The sequence below is a fragment of the Salmo salar genome, chromosome 11 (assembly GCF_965601325.2).
Source record: "Salmo salar chromosome 11, fSalSal1, whole genome shotgun sequence".
In the NCBI taxonomy this organism is placed as follows: Eukaryota; Metazoa; Chordata; class Actinopteri; order Salmoniformes; family Salmonidae; genus Salmo; species Salmo salar.
The window spans coordinates 107,619,203-107,641,179 of record NC_138301.1 but is presented as its reverse complement, the minus strand read 5'-3'; the positions used below and the strand labels follow the sequence as shown (position 1 = coordinate 107,641,179).

Here is a 21,977-nt window from a genome sequence, read left to right as displayed (position 1 = left end):
TAGCAGGGATACCTCACAATTTTTTTTTTTAATGTTATCACAGGTCCTCAAATTCAGGATTTCTGTGCCTCTCAAGTAGAGCACAAAGTCGCCACACCTATTTATTAAGACCAAACAAAGAGAACAGAGGTGCTGGGAAAGGCATTCTGCTATCCACTTCTGCTATCAGGCTTTCACTTCTTTATTTAACCAGGACAGACCACAAACATTTTTCATGTTGATTACATTATGTCAAGGATGAAGGTAATAGAGAGATGGAAGGTAGGCAATAGTGAGTGAGTGAGTGTAGTCCAGAGGTAGAGCATGGTGCTTGCAACATCAGGGTCGTGGGTTTGATTCCCATGGGGAACCAGTATGAAAAATGCATGCGCTAAATACTGTAAGTTGTTTCGGATAAGAGCAGCTGCTAAAATGTGAGTGGGTTTACTGTATGACTTCCCTGATGTAGCTTACTGTATTCTGTTACCTATAATGAAGGGGAACAGTGGTATTCATTTACGGATTAAAAAGGGAAACAGAAACAGTTGGGCACTCCTTCAGTGACACATCATTACCATAGTGATAATAATATAAACCAGTAGGTTAGAAAGTGCTGCAACACACTGCAGTACAGCTCTGTCATGTACTTGTCTAGTGGTGCCATTGTCCTGTATATAATGCAGCGCATTCATGGAGGAAAACATGAATGAAAATGTAGGGAGCAATAAATGAATGGAATCTGAGGAATATTTCAAAAAACGTATATCTATACTGAGCAAAAATATAAATGCAACATGCAACAATTTCAAAGATTTTACTGAGTTATAGTTCATATAAAGAAATCAGTCAATTTAAATAAATTCATTAGGCCCTAATTTATGGATTTTACATGACGGGGAATACAGATATGCATCTGTTCCTTGATGTCCACATCACCAACAAATTAGAATGGTCCAAACACACCGAGATGGTCGTGAAGAGGGCATGACAAAGCCTATTCCCCCTCAGGAAACTAAAAAGATTTGCCATGGGTCCTGAGATCCTCAAAAGGTTCTACAGCTGCACCATCGAGAGCATCCTGACTGGCTGCATCACTGCCTGGTTCGGCGATTGCTCGGCTTCCGACCGCAAAGCACTACAGAGGGTAGTGCGTACGGCCCAGTACATCACTGGGGCTAAGCTGCCTGCCATCCAGGACCTCTATACCAGGTGGTGTCAGAGGAAGGCCCTAAAAATTGTCAAAGACCCCAGCAATAGACTGTTCTCTCTACTACCGCATGGCAAGCGGTACCGGAGTGCCAAGTCTAGGACAAAAAGGCTTCTCAACAGTTTCTACCCCCAAGTCATAAGACTCCTGAACAGGTAATCAAATGGCTACACAGACTATTTGCTTTGTGTGCCCCCCAAACCCTCTTTTACGCTGCTGCTACTCTGTTTATCATATATGCATAGTCACTTTAACTATACATTCATGTACATACTACCTCAATTGGCCCGACCAACCAGTGCTCCCGCACACTGGCTAACCGGGCTATCTGCATTGTGTCCCGCCACCCACCAACCCCTCTTTTATGCTACTGCTACTCTCTGTCCATCATATATGCATAGTCACTTTATCCATATCTACATGTACATACTACCTCAATCAGCCTGACTAACCAGTGTCTGTATGTAGCCTCGCTACTTTTATAGCTTCGCTACTGTATATAGCCTCGCTACTGTTATTTTTCACTGTCTTTTTACTGTTGTTTTTATTTCTTTATTTACCCATTGTTCACCTAATACCTTTTTTGCACTATTGGTTAGAGCCTGTAAGTAAGCATTTCACTGTAAGGTCTACACCTGTTGTATTCGGGCGCACGTGATAAGTAAACTTTGATTTGATCTGTTGGTCACAGATACCTTAATAAAAAGGTAGGGGCGTGGATCAGAAGTATCTGGTGTGTCCACCATTTGCCTCATGCAGCGCAACACATCTCCTTCACATAGAGTTGATCAGGCTGTTGATTGTGGCCTGTGGAATGTTGTCCCACTCCTCTTCAATGGCTGTGCGAAGTTGCTGGATTTTGGCGGGAACTGGAACACGCTGTCATACATTTCGATCCAGAGCATCCCAAACATGCTCAAAGGTTTACATGTCTTGTGAGTATGCAGGCCATGGAAGAACTGGGATATTTGCAAATTCCAGGAATTGTGTACAGATCCTTGCGACATGGGGCAGTGCATTCTCATGATGAAACATGAGGTGATGGTTGCGGATGAATGGCACAACAATAGGCCTCAGGATCTTGTCACAGTATCTCTGTGCATTCAAATTGCCATCGAAAAAATGTAATTGTGTTCGTTGTCCGCAGCTTATGCCTGTCCATACCATAACCCCACCGCCACCATGAGGCACTCTGTTCACAACTTTGACATCAGAAAACCGCTCACCCACACGACGCCATGCACGTAGTCTGCGGTTATGAGGCTGGTTGGACGTACTGCTAAATGCTCTAAAACAACATTGGAGGCAGATTATAGTGGAGAATTGAACATTCAATTCTCTGGCAACAACTCTGGTGGACATTCCTGCAGTCAGCATGCCAATTGCACGGTCCCTCAAAACTTGAGACATCTGTGGTATTGTGTTGTGTGAAAAACTGCACATTTGGCCTTTTGTCCCCAGCACAAGGTGCACCTGTGTAATGATCATGCAGTTTAATCAGCTTATTGATTATGCCACACCTGTCAGGTGGATAGATTATCTTGACAAAGGAGAAATGCTCACTAACAGGGATGTAAACAGATTTGTGCACAACATTTCTGGGATCTTTTATTTCAGCTCATGAAACCAACACTATACATGTTGCATTTATATTTTTGTTCAGTGTATGTGGGTCAGGTATCCGTGTCCAAAAAGATGAATGGAAGTGGAAACAGATGGCAGTGACAGACAGCAGTGCCTTTACTTAGGGCCCAAAAAGTCTAGAGCCAGCCCTGATCAGATAGCATATATATATAGAAGAGCAATAAATTAGCAACATCTTCTCACAGCCCCATAAAAATAACTTATAGAATAGCAACAAATTTGCTATAAAACTGCAACATTTTCTCTCAGTCCAAAGGCAAAATGTGTGGAATTGCAGGAAATAAGCTATAGAACTGCACATGTTTCTCTCTGCTCCATGGCAAAATGTTTAGAATTGCATGAAGTTAGCTTTAAAAAATATATATATATATTAAAAAAAATAAACTACCCACCACCATGAGGGGGGCCTCCAAAATGTTCTTGTTCAGGCCCCCTGATGTGGTTAGTCCGACCCTTTTGACACCCCTCTTCAGTTAACTGAAACACACATTACTACATTATCACGGGAGTTCTATATCCTATCTCCAATAACAAAAAGTATGTGATAAATGTGATATATATATATACACACACACACACACACACACACACATCTTGTTAAATATCACATCCATAAAATAAAATACAAATGTTAAAAATATTCAATATACACCTCCAGGCTGTGTTAGGGCTATTTGACCAAGGAGAGTGATTGAGTGCTGCATCAGATCACCTGACCTCAACACAATTGAGATAATTTGGACCGCAGAGTGAAGGGGCCAACAAGTGCTCAGCATATGTGGAAACTCCTTCAAGACTGTTGGAAAAGCATTCCAGGTGAAGCTGGTTGAGAGAATGCCAAGAGTGTGCAAAGCTGTCATCAAGGCAAAGGGTGGCTACTTTGAAGAATCTGAAATACAAAATATATTTCGATTTGTTTAAAACTTTTTGGGTTACTACATGATTCCAAATGAGTTATTTCATAGTGTTGATGTCTTCATTATTATTCTACAATATAGAAAATAGTAAAAAATAAAGAAAACCCTTGAATGAGTAGTGTCCAAACTTTTGACTGGTACTGAATTGAGACATGATTAGTTCATCACCGGCAGAGCCCACATCAGAAGGGCTAATGATGGTGAATGACAGTAGACATGTACGATTTTCTCCCAAAAGTCTTGGCAACGTGATGTTTACTTTCATGGCTAGACTTATCCAGCGGTGTCCTCTTCCAAAATGTTGTTACCTGAGAATTGGTCATTCAGGTTCTACACAGAGACAAAACACAAACAGTACAATATGCTAAAATCTCCAATAGAAATGTAACAATGTCAAATGCTTTATTCATGAGACCACAAAAGACTGATCTAGGGGAAAGAGAGGAAAGGTGGGGCGAATACAGTTAAAACAGAGGAAAGAGTTGTGACGACACACACAGGTATGTGTGCTGGTGTAATGTTCGCAATTAAAATTGCAATCTTATTAGGTGTATACAGCAGCTTCCCAGAATACAAGCGTTGCTCCAGGTTGGAAGTGTCATTTCAGCAGTTTGATCAGCACATTCAGCAGGTAGCTTAATGGTTAAGAGCATTGGGCCAGTAACAAAAAGGTTGCTGAGCTGGCCAGGTGAAACATCTGGCGATGTGCCCTTGAGCAAGGCACTTACACCTCGAATAAAGAACTACGGACACATTGTTACAGCGTCCGTGGACATCAGGAGCAGGGTAATCAAATGATTGAAGTTCGTGTTAACAAAGGGGAAGGTTTATTGAAATCAACATTGCTCATGGTAGAATTAATTTCAAAAGGAAGTACATGGGAAATGCAAGCAAATCTGCAAGCAAATCTGTATTCAAAGTAGTGAGTTTGCTCTTCATGTTTGCATTGGTATGATTCTGGACTTTTAGTAGAAACACCCAAATTGTCTGTCAGTTGTGACTGCTAGCTAAGATATGATATACTCCTCTGAATCAAGCAAAATAAAAACATTTTCTTCTCCAACTCATTTTTAATAGCAGGTAGTCACTGCTGAACAAAAAGGTATTTTGGATAAAACAGCATTTGGTGAAATAAAATAAATACATTTAACAAAGCACCACAATAATGATCAAATGCATGAAGTTGCACTGTGTATATGGTAAGCTACATTCAATAAACATATTTACATTTCCAGCACATGCACCAAACAAACTTAGAGAAATATTCTAAACTGAATATGTAAAATAAGACCCAGCAGGAGAAACTAAAAAGGTGCTAAATAATAAAAACACAATTCACATTGAAGCAGTACAAGCAAGAAACCACCACAAAGGAGGGCCTTTTTCCCTTTTAAAAACCCATTTGGACACTTCAGCCTGAATGGACAGGGTCACACTTGGAAAGGACTGGGAATCAAATCACACTTAAGCCAGTTAGCTACAACAAAAGAAGAAAATCAAACGCAGACAGACATTCATTTGAAACCACGGCGAGCACATATCCTATCACACAATCAGAACCCCAAAGCCTATTGTATGTTGGTGCTGTTTTAAGTCAAATTTGAAAAGTAACAACACCCTGAGGGGTAGGTGTACCAAGAGTGTTTAAATACTGGTCCCAGATCGGTCTAGGCTTTAGACCTCTGACTATAGCCTGGTCCCAGACCTGTATGATATTTAGCCAACTCCTCTGAGAATTGTTGCCCTGCCATGTATAAGACATGTAACATGTATGGCATGACAACTACACAACAGTCAGAGAATTCTAAACCCTAGAAAGGTCTGGGTCCAGGTTATAGTCAGAGAAGTCTAAACCCTAGACCAGTGGCGGCAGCCCTACACGGTCAGCCCCACGCTCTCCCTGGAGGGCACACGCAAAAACAACAGCCCAATTCAAAATATCCAACTAACAGAAATACAATCTCTTGTAAGTTTGGACATAAAATAATACAACTAAGATGTAAAAGGGGTTTAAGAGAGAGTTGGACATGGAAGGATAATAAAACAGTGTGAGTAGAGATGGGGAGGGGGTCATCTCTCCCCTCAGTGCGACGGAGGACAATGGGGGGGTGGACAGTTTTCACATTCCGGCAGGCAGCGTACGGAGGAGACTGGGGGGCCTCTTTACTTCTTCCAAATGGTGTAGAAAACCCACCTGAGTCAGCTCATTAAGGAGAATGCCATGTACACAACAAGTAACCACACGTCTATGTATGAAAGTATGCCTGTGTGACCGTGAACGGGAGACGTGTCTGATAAGGGCAAGACTCTTTTAATGAAGGATACAGTTCCATATAAGAGGGCACACACACCACTTCCTTGGAGAAGTCTACAGGACATGAGAGCCTTCCCAGCTGCTCCTCATAAAGAGCCAGTGTCTCAGTCAGATTGGCACTATTACCCTGATGATACGGGGTTAAAAACATGGACCACACAGAAATTAGGGGACAAAAATGTCAACAAAAAACCCCCATCACACTAGGACAAATTTGTCTCTCATGAACAACAAAGATATACGAGACAGACATACAAGTTAATCATGTGTAGGGATGGTGATCTCAATATGAGCTGAATTCCACAAGGGTGGGATGACTGTATGAAGCACTCAATAAATATGGGTCTCACCTGTGTGAAGTACTTCCCAGTAGGACGCAGTACTTTTATTGAGAGATCCAAGATAAGCTGTAGGAACTCCCATGTAGAGTCTGAGAGAGTAAACCATCTTTCAACCAATTGTGCAAGTGTTTCATACAAGCCCTGATCCACGAAACAGGTTAAGATTATACTATCCACATCCTAAAATCAGATCAATTCTTTGCAATGAGGTACAAGGCGGCGCGTCTTTACAAGAGCCCTACCAGCATTCATCATTGCATACACCGTTAGAACGGAATGTCCAAGAAGACCCCATGAGAGAGCATTTGTCACTCACCTTCCTCTGGCGCTGTGGAGATGGGGACCGCTGTGAGGTCATTGATGACGTAATCAAACGTCTTCCCTTCCTCAACATACTTTTTTAGAACAGGAACGCAGTCCTCTACCAACACCTGGAATGAGATAACAACAGATGGAGGGGGTGCAGGGAAATGTAGTTCTGGAAACCCCATGTAGTAACATACAAGACTACAGAGGGCGGAGCAAATCTTTTCAGAGCAGTGGGCAAATGACAAACGTTCCATCTCAACTAAGGAGAGGTGCAGTGGACAGCACTGTCCTGCTCACCTGGTAACATTCTCCCTTCAGGTTATCCAGAACACTTCCACATGCCTTCCTCATATGTGTTCTACACCCATCAATCACCATTTGGTCGATGTAAACACTTTGTCAAGGCATTACAAACCAGGCACAGGGGAAGACAGATGACAGACCAGATAATCCTACGTCTCAAAAAAATGCTCATAAGAGGTTAGTGTTAAAATATTGTTGGTGCAAATCCCTGAAGCAAATTGTTAACTGAGCACAGAGCGAAGTGAAAAGCAGGGTCCTGAAAGGATATCTCCACCATGGTGATCATCTTTGGCTTGAGTTTGACGGCCTCTGCGAGAATTCCTCCATCACCGCCTCCTAAGATCAGCACCTCCTTCCCTGCATAGTTCTCTTTCCCTCTGCCCATGATGGCCTGGGTGTAGGGCAGGTCACTCTCTGCTAGATCTGTCATATAATCACATTACAGTAGGACCCTTCACTCTGACAGATCTGTCATATAATCACAATACCATTAGATAAGTAAGCCACATGCCATGACTGAAACCCAGCCAAATGTTCATCTTATTAGATTCAGTTTTCAGAATTGAAAAATAACAGTTGAACAACAACTGACCTAAATAACTAAAGTAAATAACATAATTACAACAATATACAGTAGCAGTAGGTGAGGAATAATTCATAATTGTTTCTAAAAATCAAGGCCTGTAGGAATGCTACAGTGAAGGAAAAAAGTATTTGATCCCCTGCTGATTTTGTACGTTTGCCCACTGACAAAGAAATGATCAGTCTATAATTTTAATTGTAGGTTTATTTGAACAGTGAGAGACAGAATAACAACAACAAAATCCAGAAAAATGCATGTCAAAAATGTTATAAATTGATTTGCATTTTAATGAGGGAAATAAGTATTTGACCCCCTCTCAATCAGAAAGATTTCTGGCTCCCAGGTGTCTTTTATACAGGTAACGAGCTGAGATTAGGAGCACACTCTTAAAGGGAGTGCTCCTAATCTCAGCTTGTTACCTGTATAAAAGACACCTGTCCACAGACGCAATCAATCAATCAGATTCCAAACTCTCCACCATGGCCAAGACCAAAGACCTCTCCAAGGATGTCAGGGACAGGATTGTAAACCTACACAAGGCTGGAATGGGCTACAAGACCATCGCCAAGCAGCTTGGTGAGAGGGTGACAACAGTTGGTGCGATTATTCGCAAATGGAAGAAACACAAAAGAACTGTCAATCTCCCTCGGCCTGGGGCTCCATGCAAGATCTCACCTCGTGGAGTTGCAATGATCATGAGAACGGTAAGGAATCAGCCCAGAACTACATGGGAGGATCTTGTCAATGCTCTCAAGGCAGCTGGGACAATAGTCACCAAGAAAACAATTGGTAACACACTACGCCGTGAAGGACTGAAATCCTGCAGCGCCCGCAAGGTCCCCCTGCTCAAGAAAGCACATATACATGCCCGTCTGAAGTTTGCCAATGAACATCTGAATGATTCAGAGGACAACTGGGTGAAAGTGTTGTGGTCAGATGAGACCAAAATGGAGCTCTTTGGCATGAACTCAACTCGCCGTGTTTGGAGGAGGAGGAATGCTGCCTATGACCCCAAGAACACCATCCCCACCGTCAAACATGGAGGTGGAAACATTATGCTTAGAGGGTGTTTTTCTGCTAAGGGGACAGGACAACTTCACCGCATCAAAGGGACGATGAACGGGGCCATGTACCGTCAAATCTTGGGTGAGAACCTCCTTCCCTCAGCCAGGGCATTGAAAATGGGTCGTGGATGGGTATTCCAGCATGACAATGACCCAAAACACACGGCCAAGGCAACAAAGGAGTGGCTCAAGAAGAAGCACATTAAGGTCCTGGAGTGGCCTAGCCAGTCTCCAGACCTTAACCCCATAGAAAATCTGTGGAGGGAGCTGAAGGTTCGAGTTGCCAAACATCAGCCTCGAAACCTTAATGACTTGGAGAAGATCTGCAAAGAGGAGTGGGACAAAATCCCTCCTGAGATGTGTGCAAACCTGGTGGCCAACTACAAGAAACGTCTGACCTCTGTGATTGCCAACAAGTACTAAATCATGTTTTGCAGAGGGGTCAAATTCTTATTTCCCTCATTAAAATGCAAATCATTTTATAACATTTTTGACATGTGTTTTTCTGGATTTTTTTGTTATTATTCTGTCTCTCACTGTTCAAATAAACCTACCATTAAAATTATAGACTGATCATTTCTTTGTCAGTGGGCAAACGTACAAAATCAGCAGGGGATCAAATACTTTTTCCCTCACTGTATATTTTACTTACTAACATCCCCATTGAGGATCAGGATATTGCCAAACTGCCGTGAGTGCATGATCTTTATGTTCTGGTATGCAGAATCCTCATCATATACAACCCGATCTATGTCATACTCCACCAGCCTGCCGTCTGCTGTGGGCCAGTATCGATCAACAGCTGCACCTCGTGTCAGAGCTGGGAGCCTGGGGAAGGTGGGACATGGAAGATATCATGTTCATGATGCCATCATGGAGATATTGACAGGGGGTTATAGGGTAATCGTTTCACACTACAGCTTGTGTCCAGTCACAAGATAGTCAACACACAAGGCCACTACCGTAAGATCATCCACCACTCGAGGCTTACCTCTTGACCCTCTTAATGTTTCCATGTAGGAGACTTCTCAGCTTCTCTTCCAGTGTATTCAAAAGCTGAGAGAAAAATCGAATACCGTATTTGTTATTTTGCATATTCTAATAATACATTAAGCAACATATCCTAAATGTCAAATAGTCCAAAGGCCTATGAGACCACATATTCGAAAGGTTCGTAAGCAAGCATTTCACTGTAAAGTCTACACCAGTTGTATTCGGCGCATGTGAAAAATACAGCAACACATCAAATTGTATCTAATTCATGGAAATATTTCTTAGGGTATTCTGAAGGTCTTAAATATGATCTTTGTTGTTTTTTGTATTTGTGTTATTGTATTATGTATGGATGTAAGCAGGTCCATTGTAAAGACAAGTTTCTCTCATCACCTACATTCTCTACTTGTACAATGTTATCTCCTTCACAACACTGCAGATCAATGGTAAGCAGGCCAAGGGCGGTCACACGCAGAATAACCAACCTGAAAAGAGAGACATACAGAAACAGAGAAAGAAGCACAGAGTTAAATTGAGAGAAACATAGAATTGAATCTAGGCTATAACTTCGCTCTCACACTTCGCTCTCCTTCAACACAAAGCTCATGAGCCATGGCACGACAGGTTGTGACCTATTGACCTAAGCTTTATGAAAGCACAGTGGAGAGCCAATGGGCAGCTGAAGGTTGAGCATTTCTACCCAAAATGTGTGGTGATGCTGCAGGTATATTCATGCAGGCTTAGGCCCACACAATGGCCAACCGGCAGTGTTTACCACTCACAAAACAGGAAGCGCCAAAGCCCTTACATCCGATAAACAAAGCCACTAAAGAGCTATGCGTTCATTTGAACGCGAGCCATTGTGGTACCAATGAGACACAATCAATGGTCTTCCTAAAGGGTGTCTGGGGTTTTTATTAGCCAGTCAGGGTATTGTTTTAAATGTAATTTAACTTTATTTAACTAGGCAAGTCCATTAAGAACTGGATAGTGTTTGGGCCAGCTAGTGTTTGGAACTTCTGTCTACATTTGTTTTGCATAAACCTTGACAACCTCACAGATACAAACACTACATACGCACACATTTACAACACAAAACACAATTTGCTGCTTCTTTATTTTACTCATCATCATCATCTATCCGGATGCCTTGTCACTTTACCCTGCCTTCCAGTACATATCTACCTCAAGTACCTCTGCACATTGATCTGGTATTGTGTGCTCCCTGTATATAGCTCCACATTGATCTGGTACTGGTACTCCCTGTATATAGCTCCACATTGATCTGGTACTGGTACTCCCTGTATATAGCTCCACATTGATCTGGCACTCCCTGTATATAGCTCCACGTTGATCTGGTACTGGTACTTCCTGTATATAGCTCCACATTGATCTGGTACTGGTACTCCCTGTATATATCTCCACATTGATCTGGTACTGGTACTCCCTGTATATAGCTCCACATTGATCTGGTACTGGTACTCCCTGTATATAGCTCCACGTTGATCTGGTACTGGTACTCCCTGGATATAGCTCCACATTGATCTGGTACTGGTACTCCCTGTATATAGCCTCACATTGATCTGGTACTGGTACTCCCTGTATATAGCCCCACATTGATCTGGTACTCCCTGTATATAGCCCCACATTGATCTGGTACACACACTGGTACACACACATACACCAAAGCACGCAACAGGCTGACCAATACAAGAATACAATACAAAAATTGTTGGCCATCCGGACAAATTTGAGGCTTTTTGAGCCTGACAGTGAGCCATCCTCAACAAGATTGGAAAGTGACAGTGAAGATGAGGCCTCAGAGTCTGATGTTCAAGACGTGGACATTGAGGAGGTCCAGGGTGAAGACATGGAAGCCTGAGAGGAAGACAACCAAAGATCTAGCTTCTAGATGATCATTTTACAGATGTATGTTGAAAATGTTTTTGGGAGATGCGATGGATCATTGGGGATCATTCAATATTCCCTTTCTTTTGTTGTTCAGTGAAATCATCCCATGTGAAGAGTCAACTCATTTAATTAAAGTTAAATTCGTAACTAAATTGTTTTATTTCTATTGGAAGGATTTAATAATTTGCAATTATGTCTACCTATGATAAGGTAAAAGGTTTATGTTTCTGTCTCCATATGATATGGTAAATATATCCAATGCAAAATACATCAACATATAAATGGTATTAATATTAATGTACATATATTTCCGTTATTTCCCATATATTCCTGTTAATTCCCACAGAAGGTTTCCACCTCTGAATATTCCCCAAAATGTGCAACCCTAGTTATAACATCTACAGAAGACAGAAATGCCAATGGGGGCGGTGTTAAGCTTAGGTAGGATCTCATGTTAAATACTGTTGAAGTAATATGGCTACAGGCTCGCCTGCCTCACCTAAAGCCCATTCTGGTGGGAAGCTGCTATAGACCACCAAGTGCTAACAGTCAGTATCTGTATAATATGTGTGAAATGCTTGATAATAAACAGAGAATAAACAGAGTATATTTTCTGGGCAACCTAAATGTTGACTGGCTTTCATCAAGCTGCCCACTCAAGAAAAAACATCAAACTGTAACCAGTGCCTACAACCAGGTTCATGCTTTCAGCAATCTGAGGAACTGAAGAAGGACTACAACATTCTCTTGAACACCCTTCTTTGCACAGGGAAGAGAACAGTCATCTCTGGCCCCCTGTCGTGCTATAGAAGGGGTTTGGAGCGTTACCGCTGCCTCGCTGCCCTAAACGAGTTCCTGAAGCTCTCCAAAACCAGAAATGTCTCCTTTTGTGACAATTTTGACTTCCTGTGAGAGAAACAAACACTCTTTAAAAGAGATGGGATTCACCCTAACCGCAGGGGTTCCAGCATTATCTCCAACATAGCGAACTACTGAAGGTAGCAAGGATCCCATGTCAGATGATGCGGAAGTAATATGGCTACAGGTTCATCTGCCTCACCTAAAGCCTATTCTCGTAGGAAGTTGTTATAGACCAGTGCCAAATGTCAGTATTTGGACTAGATGTGTGAATCAGTCAACCTACCAGGGTATTTACAAACAGAACAGGAACTAAATCATCCACGTGTATTGATCACATCTTTACTAATGTGTCAGAAAACTGCTCTAAAGCAGTATCCACACCCATCTGATCTAGTGATGATGATAATAGCCATAACTAGAAAAAACTAAGTTCCAAAGACTGGACCTAAAATTGTGTATAAATGAACAGAGAGGTTTTGCAATGGTACCTATGTCGAAGATGTGAAAAATATGTGTTGGTCTGATGTGTGTAATGAGGGACATCCGGACGCTGAAGTATTTATGAAAGTGCTTCTTCCGGATACGGATAGGCATGTGCCCATCAAGAAGCACGTATTGCACTTCGATGTACACGGAGGGAAAATGTCAGTCTTTCCTGGCTCAAAGTTGAGGAGAGTTTGACTGCATCACTATTGATGTGTTGAAGGTACAGAACTGTCTGTTCAAGCAGTTAACACACAGTTCAGACACTCATCAATACAAGACGTGCAGCCAGAGGTCTCTTCACAGTCCCCAGGTCCAGAATAGAGCCATGACTACATGGAACTCTGCCACCCCCGTTAACTCAGTCTGGCAATGAAACCAGTAAAAAAAAGATATTATATATAAAAGAAAACCTGTGAAGAGACAGCCATTTTATATTTATTGTATTGTAATTTGCACTATGTATTAGACCTAGATATTGTGTGCATGTACTGATATGTAGGCTGTGTGTGACATTTTAAATGTATGCGTTTCAGTCTTGACTAATAATGTTCTGTACTATGTATTATGCCATGTTTGACGTAGACCCCAGGAAGAGTAGCTGATGCTTTTGCAGCAGCTAATGGGGATCCTAATAAAAACCAATACCAAATGTTATCAGTCAACCTACCAGGGTATTTATAAACAGCACAGGAATGAAATGAACATGTATTGATTACATCTTTACTAATTCTGTAGAAATCTGCTTTAAAGCAGTATCCAAATCCATCGGATGTAGTGATCACCTTATAGTAGCAATATCTAGGGAAACCAAAGTTCCAAAGGCTGGGCCTAATATAGTATATAAGAGGTCATACAATACGTTTTGTAGTGATTTCTATGTTGATGTAAAAAATATTTGCTGGTCGGTGGTCTGTAATGAGGAGCAACCAGACGCTGCACGTGACACATTTATGAAATTGCTTATTCCAGTTACTAATAAGCATGCACCCATTAAGAAAATGACTAAAAACGTAAATCCCTGTGGATTGATGAGGAATTGAACAACTGTATGGTTGAGAGGAATGAGGCAAAAGAAATGGCAAATAAGTCTGGCTGCACAATTGGCAAACGTACTTCAAAATGAGAAATCGTGTGACTAAACTGAATAAAAAGAAAAAACTATACTATGAAACAAAGATAAATTACATAAAATAATGATAGTAAAAAGCTTTGGAGCACCATAAATTACATTTTGGGCGAAAAGGCAAACTCAGCTCCACCATTCATTGAATCAGATGGCTCATTCATCACAAAACCCACTGATATTGCCAACTACTTTAATGATTTTTTTAAATGACAAGATCAGCAAACTTAGGGATGACATGTCAGCAACAAACGCCGACACTACACATCCAAGTATAACTGACCAAAGTATGAAAGACAAGCATTGTCATTTTGAATTATGTAAAGTGAGTGTGGAAGAGGTGAACAAATGATTGTTGTCTATCAACAATGACAAGCTACCTGGGTCTGACAACTTGGATGGAAAATTACTGAGGATAATAGTGGAAGATATTGACACTCCTATTTGCCATATCTTCAATCTAGGCCTACAAGAAAGTGTGGAGGGAAGCAAAGGCCTGGAGGGAAGCAAAATGAATTCCGCTGACAAAGAATCGTAAAGCCCCCTTTACTGGCTTAAATAGCTGACCAATAAGCCTGTTACCAAAAAAAATGTGTTTGACCAGATACAATGCTATTTTACAGTGAACAAATTGACGCCAGACTTTCAGCACACTTATAGGGAAGGACATTCAACAAACACGGCACTTACACAAATGACTTATGATTGGCTGAGAAAAATGATGGTAAAAAGATTGTAGTAGTTGTTTTGTTAGACTTCAGTGTGGCTTTTGACATTATTGATCATAGTCTGCTGCTGGAAAAACACATGTGTTATGGTTTACACCACCTGCTATATTATGGATAAAGATTTAGCTGTCTAACAGAACACAGAGGGTGTTCTTTAATGGAAGCCTCTCCAACACAATCCAGGTGGAATCAGGATTTCCCCTGAGCAGCTGTCTAGGTCCCATACTTTTTCAAATCATTACTAATGACCTGCCTATGTAGGCAGATGACTCAACACTATACACGTCAGCGACTACAGCAACTGAAATCACTGCAACACTTAAAGAGCTGCAGTCAGTTTCAGAATGGGTGGCAAGGAATAAGTTAGTCCTAAATATTTCAAAAACTAAAAGTATTGTATTTGAGACAAATCATTCACTAAACCTCAACTAAATCTTGTAATGAACGTGGAAATTGAGCAAGTTGAGCTGACTAAACTGCTTGGAGTAACCCTGGATTGTAAACAGTCATGGTTAAAACATGTTGATGCAACAGTAGCTAAGATGGGAGAATTCTGTCCATAATAAAGCAATGCTCTGCCTTCTTAACAACACTATCAACAAGGCAGGTCCTACAGGCCCTAGTTTTGTTGCACCTGGACTACTGTTCAGTTGTGTGGTCAGGTGCCACAAAGAAGGACTTTGCTCAATTGGCTCAGAACAAGGCAGCACGGCTGACCCTTAAAATGTACACAGAGCTAACATTAATAATATGCATGTCAATCTCTCATGGCTCAAAGTAGAGGAGAGATTGGCTTCATCACTACTTGTTTTATAAGAAGTATTGACACGCTGAATGCACCGAGCTGTCTGTTTAAAGTACTAGCACACAGCTCAGACACCAATGCACCCCACCAGAATACCTAAGTGCAGAACAGACTATTGGAGGCGCACAGTACTATATAGAGCCATGGCTACATGGAACTCTATTCCACATCAGGTAACTGATGCAAGCACTAGAATCAGATTTACAAAACAGATTTAAAAAAAATACACCTTATGGAACAGAGGGGACTGTGAAGACACACACACACACACACACACACACACACACACACACACACACACACACACACACACACACACACACACACACACACACACACACACACACACACACACACACACACACACACACACACACACACACACACACAGATTTTGTATCGTAGCTATGTGGTAGTAGAGTAGTGACCTGAGGACCCCAGGAAGAGTAGCTGTTGCCTTGGCAGCAGCTAATGGGGTTCCTTAATGAATACAAAATGTATTGTACAGTATGTAAGGGTGCTATGGATGTGCATACTGTACATGCTTTTAAAGTGTACCTAAAGCACCATACCTTGCTGAATCTGTCTGGCCTGACTGTCTTCATAGTGTGTTGTGTGTCATGTGCTGTATTACTTGTTCTTATTATTATCATCAAGATAGGCTCCCGAGTGGCGCAGCGGTCTAAGGCACTGCATCTCAGTGCAAGAAGCATCACTACAGTCCCTGGTTCGAATCCAGGCTGTATCACAACTGGCCGTGATTGGGAGTCCCATAGGGCAGCGCACAATTGGCCCAGCGTCGTCCAGGTTTGGCCAGGGTAGGCCGTCATTGTAAATAAGAATTTGTTCTTAACTGACTTGCCTAGTTAAATAAAGGATACATTTAAAATGGAAAAAAAATATTTAGGTTTTTAATGTAACACTTCGGTTTTTTTGAACATTAGATTAATTCTACAAAATATGTTGGTCGGGACATAATGATGACAGTGTTGATGGAACTGGTGCCTACCTGCCATTCTTGCCAATGAAGGTAGCAAGATATCCATGTCCCTCAGTGTCATGGACAGTCTCTGTCATTTCCTGTTCTTGAAATATAGACTGCAGCCCATGCACAGTCGTTGGACAGTCTGCTAAACAGAAAAGGGAGGGGCATTTCTAGGGTGACAGCACAATAATTAACACAACACCATACCCTCCATGTTTGAAATTCCTGTTTTAGACAGAATCACCATTAAATGGTAAAAAAAAAAAAAAAAAGCCTATTAAGAAGGTGATATCTAGCTAGCTAAAGGAGAGACAGGGTTGCACTTACTGCACACAAACTGTAGCAACCTTGTAACAACCACCAGAAATGTCAAATAATAAGCTAGATAACTATGTTATTCATGTCCGTCTGTGTACCTTAACGTTAGACCAGACAGTTGGCTATGCAGCAACATGCTAAAAATAAATGGCAGTAGCCTAGCTAATTTGACTTGCAAATTCTGCTTGTATGCTATTTTACCGTGAGTGCATATACTATAGATATCAGACTGATAATTGGCCACTGGGACCTTATGAATAAAAGAAAGTGTGACCAACTTGAGATGGCTATAGCCTCATCAATAAGCAAAGTTAACATTGCTATGCTAACTAGCTAGCCAGTCAAGCCTGCCTGTCCATTAAAACCAATCATATACGACGCAGACAGGCGCAGCAGCAGACAGATGAGATGCCTTTGCTAACCTAACTAGCTAACAACTGCACAAAAGGTCATATTACCCGCCTGCCAGTCATGTTGCTGGCAACCAGCAATGTCTGATTTGGAATTATGCCATCAAGATAGCAGACGACATTTAACTAGATCAATATTACTCAGCACGCCATTAGCTACGTCCTCCGCGAAAAAAAGCACTAATCGTGCATATCACAATTGTATGATTTGTATATATTGGACAGACTGCGCGTATTGACAACGATTAGTTAGCTAGATAGCTAGTTAGCTAGCTAGCATACAGTACATGCGCAAAGGGAAACGATAGCTAATGACCCCCATGTCCTGTTATGCTGCAACCGTTCGTAGCCTAATGCCGGTGTGTGTCATTTACCTGGCGCTGAGAGGTTGAAGTCGAGGGTGTAATGTCGCAGTGCCATGACTGGGTACAGCCGTCAGCCATGCCTGGAGTAGGCAGCCGGTGTGAAAATGGAATTTGCGTGTGGGGACAGAAGGAGGGATACGTACTGGTACTGCCAGAGTGTTGTTTGAAGTGGGAGTGTTTGCTAGAGTGCAGACTGGTCTATGGACACGCAGGGGGAGGGTCCGATGACGGCCACCTCGTGCTCACATTTATCGACAGTTCAAATTGCAGGAGGCTTCCTGTTAGTTGTACAGAGAGAGAGATGTTTCTGATTTTCTTATGTTTCTTTTGACAGATTACAGTATCATCACTCCAGTCCGTTGCAGGGATGGGCAAGCGTAGGCCCGCGGGGCTCATCCAGCCCGTGAGCCAATGAAAAATGTAATCTGCAGTGAATTATATAAAAAATACACTGCTCAAAAAAATAAAGGGAACACTTAAACAACACAATGTAACTCCAAGTCAATCACACTTCTGTGAAATCAAACTGTCCACTTAGGAAGCAACACTGATTGACAATACATTTCACATGCTCTTGTGCAAATGGAATAGACAACAGGTGGAAATTATAGGCAATTAGCAAGACACCCCCAATAAAGGAGTGGTTCTGCAGGTGGGGACCACAGACCACTTCTCAGTTCCTATGCTTCCTGGCTGATGTTTTGGTCACTTTTGAATGCTGGCGGTGCTTTCACTCTAGTGGTAGCATGAGACGGAGTCTACAACCCACACAAGTGGCTCAGGTAGGGCAGCTAATCCAGGATGGCACATCAATGCGAGCTGTGGCAAGAAGGTTTGCTGTGTCTGTCATAGAAGTGTCCAGAGCATGGAGGCGCTACCAGGAGACAGGCCAGTACATCAGGAGACGTGGAGGAGGCCGTAGGAGGGCAACAACCCAGCAGCAGGACCGCTACCTCTGCCTTTGTGCAAGGAGGAGCAGGAGAAGCACTGCCAGAGCCCTGCAAAATGACCTCCAGCAGGCCACAAATGTGCATGTGTCTGCTCAAACGGTCAGAAACAGACTCCATGAGGGTGGTATGAGGGCCCGACGTCCACAGGTGGGGGTTGTGCTTACAGCCCAACACCATGCAGGACGTTTGGCATTTGTCAGAGAACACCAAGATTGGCAAATTCGCCACTGGCGCCCTGTGCTCTTCACAGATGAAAGCAGGTTCACACTGAGCACGTGACAGAGTCTGGAGACGCCATGGAGAACGTTCTGCTGCCTGCAACATCCTCCAGCATGACCGGTTTGGCGGTGGGTCAGTCATGGTGTGGGGTGGCATTTTTTGGGGGGGCCGCACAGCCCTCCATGTGCTCGCCAGAGGTAGCCTGACTGCCATTAGGTACCGAGATGAGATCCTCAGACCCCTTGTGAGACCATATGCTGGTGCGGTTGGCCCTGGGTCCCTCCTAATGCAAGACAATGCTAGACCTCATGTGGCTGGAGTGTGTCAGCAGTTCCTGCAACAGGAAGGCATTGATGCTATGGACTGGCCCGCCCGTTCCCCAGACCTGAATCCAATTGAGCACATCTGGGACATCATGTCTCGCTCCATCCACCAACGCCACGTTGCACCACAGACTGTGGAAACACTTTAATTTTGAGTGTTACTCCAAATCCAGACCTCCATGGGTTGGATAAATTGGGATTTCCATTGATTATTTTTGTGTGATTTTGTTGTCAGCACATTCAACTATGTAAAGAAAAAAGTATTTAATAAGATTTTCTTTCATTCAGATCTAGGATGTGTTGTTTAAGTGTTCCCTTTATTTTTTTGAGCAGTATATATAAAGTAACAGTCAACTTTGGACACACCTACTCATTCAAGGGTTTTTCTTTATTTTTACTGTTTTCTACATTGTAGAATAATAGTGAAGACATCAAAACTATGAAATAACACATGCAATCTGGTATTCTGTAAACTTCTGGCCCTTCTTTGGACACTGTTAACTAACCTCCAGACGAGCTTCAATGCCATACAACTCTCCTTCCATGGCCTCCAACTGCTCTTAAATGCAAGTAAAACTAAATGCATGCTCTTCAACCGATCGCTGCCCACACCTGCCCACCATCACTACTCTGGACGGTTCTGACTTAGAATATGCGGACAACTACAAATACCTAGGTGTCTGGTTAGACTGTAAACTCTCCTTCCAGACTCACATTAAGCATCTCCAATCCAAAATTAAATCTAGAATTGGCTTTCTATTTCAAAACAAAGCATCCTTCACTCATGCTGCCAAACATACCCTCGTAAAACTGACCATCCTACCAATCCTTGACTTCGGCGATGTCATTTACAAAATAGCCTCCAACACTCTACTCAACAAACTGGATGTAGTCTATCACAGTGCCATCCGTTTTGTTACCAAAGCCCCATATACTACCACCACTGCGACCTGTATGCTCTCGTTGGCTGGCCCTCGCTTCATATTCGTCGCCAAACCCACTGGCTCCAGGTCATCTATACGTCTTTGCTTGGTAAAGCCCCGCCTTATCTCAGCTCACTGGTCACCATAGCAGCACCCACCCGTAGCATGCGCTCCAGCAGGTATATTTCACTGGTCATCCCCAAAGCCAATTGCTCCTTTGGCCGCCTTTCCTTCCAGCTCTCTGCTGCCAATGACTGGAACAAACTGCAAAAATCACTGAAGCTGGAGACTCATATCTCCCTCACTAACTTTAAGCACCACCTGTCAGAGCAGCTCACAGATCAATGCACCTGTACATAGCCCATCTGTAAATAGCCCATCCAACTATCTCATCCCCATACTGTTATTATTATAATTTGTTTTGCTCCTTCGCACCCCAGTATCTCTACTTGCACACTCATCTTCTGCACATCTATCACTCCAGTGTTTAATTGCTATATTGGAATTATTTCTCCACTATGGACTATTTATTGCTTTACCTCCCTTATCCTACCTCATTTGAACACACTGTATATAGACTTTTTCTATTGTATTATTGACTGTATGTTTGTTTATTCCATGTGCAACTCTGTGTTGTTGTTTGTGTCACACTGCTTTGCTTTATCTTGGCCAGGTCGCAGTTGTAAATGAGAACTTGTTCTCAACTAGCCTACCTGGTTAAATAAAGGTGAAATAAAAATGTAGTAACCAAAAAAGTGTTTAACAAATACAATTATATTTTATATTTGAGATTCTTCAAAGTAGCCACCCTTTGTCTTGACAGATTTGCACATGCTTGGCATTCTCTCAACCATCTTTGTGAGGTAGTCACCTGGAATACTTTTCAATTAACAGGTGTGCCTTGTTAAAAGTCTTTCCTTCTTAATGCGTTTGAGCCAATCAGTTGTGTTTTGACCTGGTAGCAGTGGTATACAGAAGATAGCCCTATTTGGAAATAGACCAAGTCCGTATTATGGTAAGAACAGCTCAAATAAGCTAAGAGAAGCGGCAGTCCATCATTACTTTAAGACATAAAGGTCAGTCAGTACAGAACATTTCAAGAACCTTTAAAGTTTCTTCAAGAGCAGTCACAAAAACCATCAAGCGCTATGATGAAACTGGCTCTGAGGACCGCCACAGGAAAGGAAGACCCAGAGTTACCTCTGCTGCAGAAGATAAGTTCATTAGAATTGACTGCACCTCAGATTGCAGCCCAAATAAATGCTTCACAGAGTTCAAGTAACAGACACATCTCAACTTCAACTGTTCAGAGGAGACTCCGTGAATCAGGCCTTTGTGGTTGAATTGCTGCAAAGAAACCACTACTAAAGAACACCAATAATAAGAAGAGACTTGCTTGGGTCAAGAAACACGAGTAATGGACATTAGACCGGTGGAAATCTGTCCTTTGGTCTGATGAGTCCAAATTTGAGATTTTTCGTTCCAACCGCCTTGTTCCAACCGCTGGTCTCTGCATGTGTGGTTCCCACTGTGAAGCATGAAGGAGGAGGTGTGATGATGTGGGGGTTCAAGGCACACTTAACCAGCATGGCTACCACAGCATTCTGCAGCGATACACCATCCTATCTGGTTTGCACTTAGTGGGACTATCATTTGTTTTTCAACAGGACAATGACTCAAAACACACCTCCAGGCTATGTAAGGGCTATTTGACCAAGAAGGAGAGTGATGGAGTGCTGCATCAGATGACCTGGCCTCCACAATTACCCCAAGAAAGGTAGAAGCGTGGATCAGAAAACCAGTCAGTATATGGTATGACCACCATTTGCCTCATGCAGCGTGACACATCTTCTCCGCATAGAGTTGATCAGGCTGTTGATTGTGACCTGTGGAATGTTGTCCCACTCCTCTTCAAT

At 42.4% G+C, this 21,977-nt stretch overlaps 1 protein-coding gene across 2 annotated transcripts; it reads right to left on the bottom strand.

Moving 5' to 3' along the window:
* Nucleotides 1-4,557: 4,557 nt before the first annotated feature.
* On the bottom strand, nt 4,558-17,937 carry spsy (Spermine synthase). Of its 2 annotated transcripts, none has more exons than XM_014129238.3 (11): nt 17,656-17,937; nt 16,578-16,698; nt 10,052-10,139; nt 9,653-9,717; nt 9,314-9,489; nt 7,283-7,437; nt 7,009-7,098; nt 6,719-6,833; nt 6,412-6,491; nt 6,073-6,188; nt 4,558-5,941 (listed from the first exon to the last, which is right to left on the bottom strand). In XM_014129238.3, exons 1-11 carry the CDS (start codon nt 17,699-17,701, stop codon nt 5,911-5,913), a joined length of 1,083 nt encoding a protein of 360 aa, XP_013984713.1. In that variant the 5' UTR covers nt 17,702-17,937; the 3' UTR covers nt 4,558-5,910.
* Nucleotides 17,938-21,977: the final 4,040 nt, after the last annotated feature.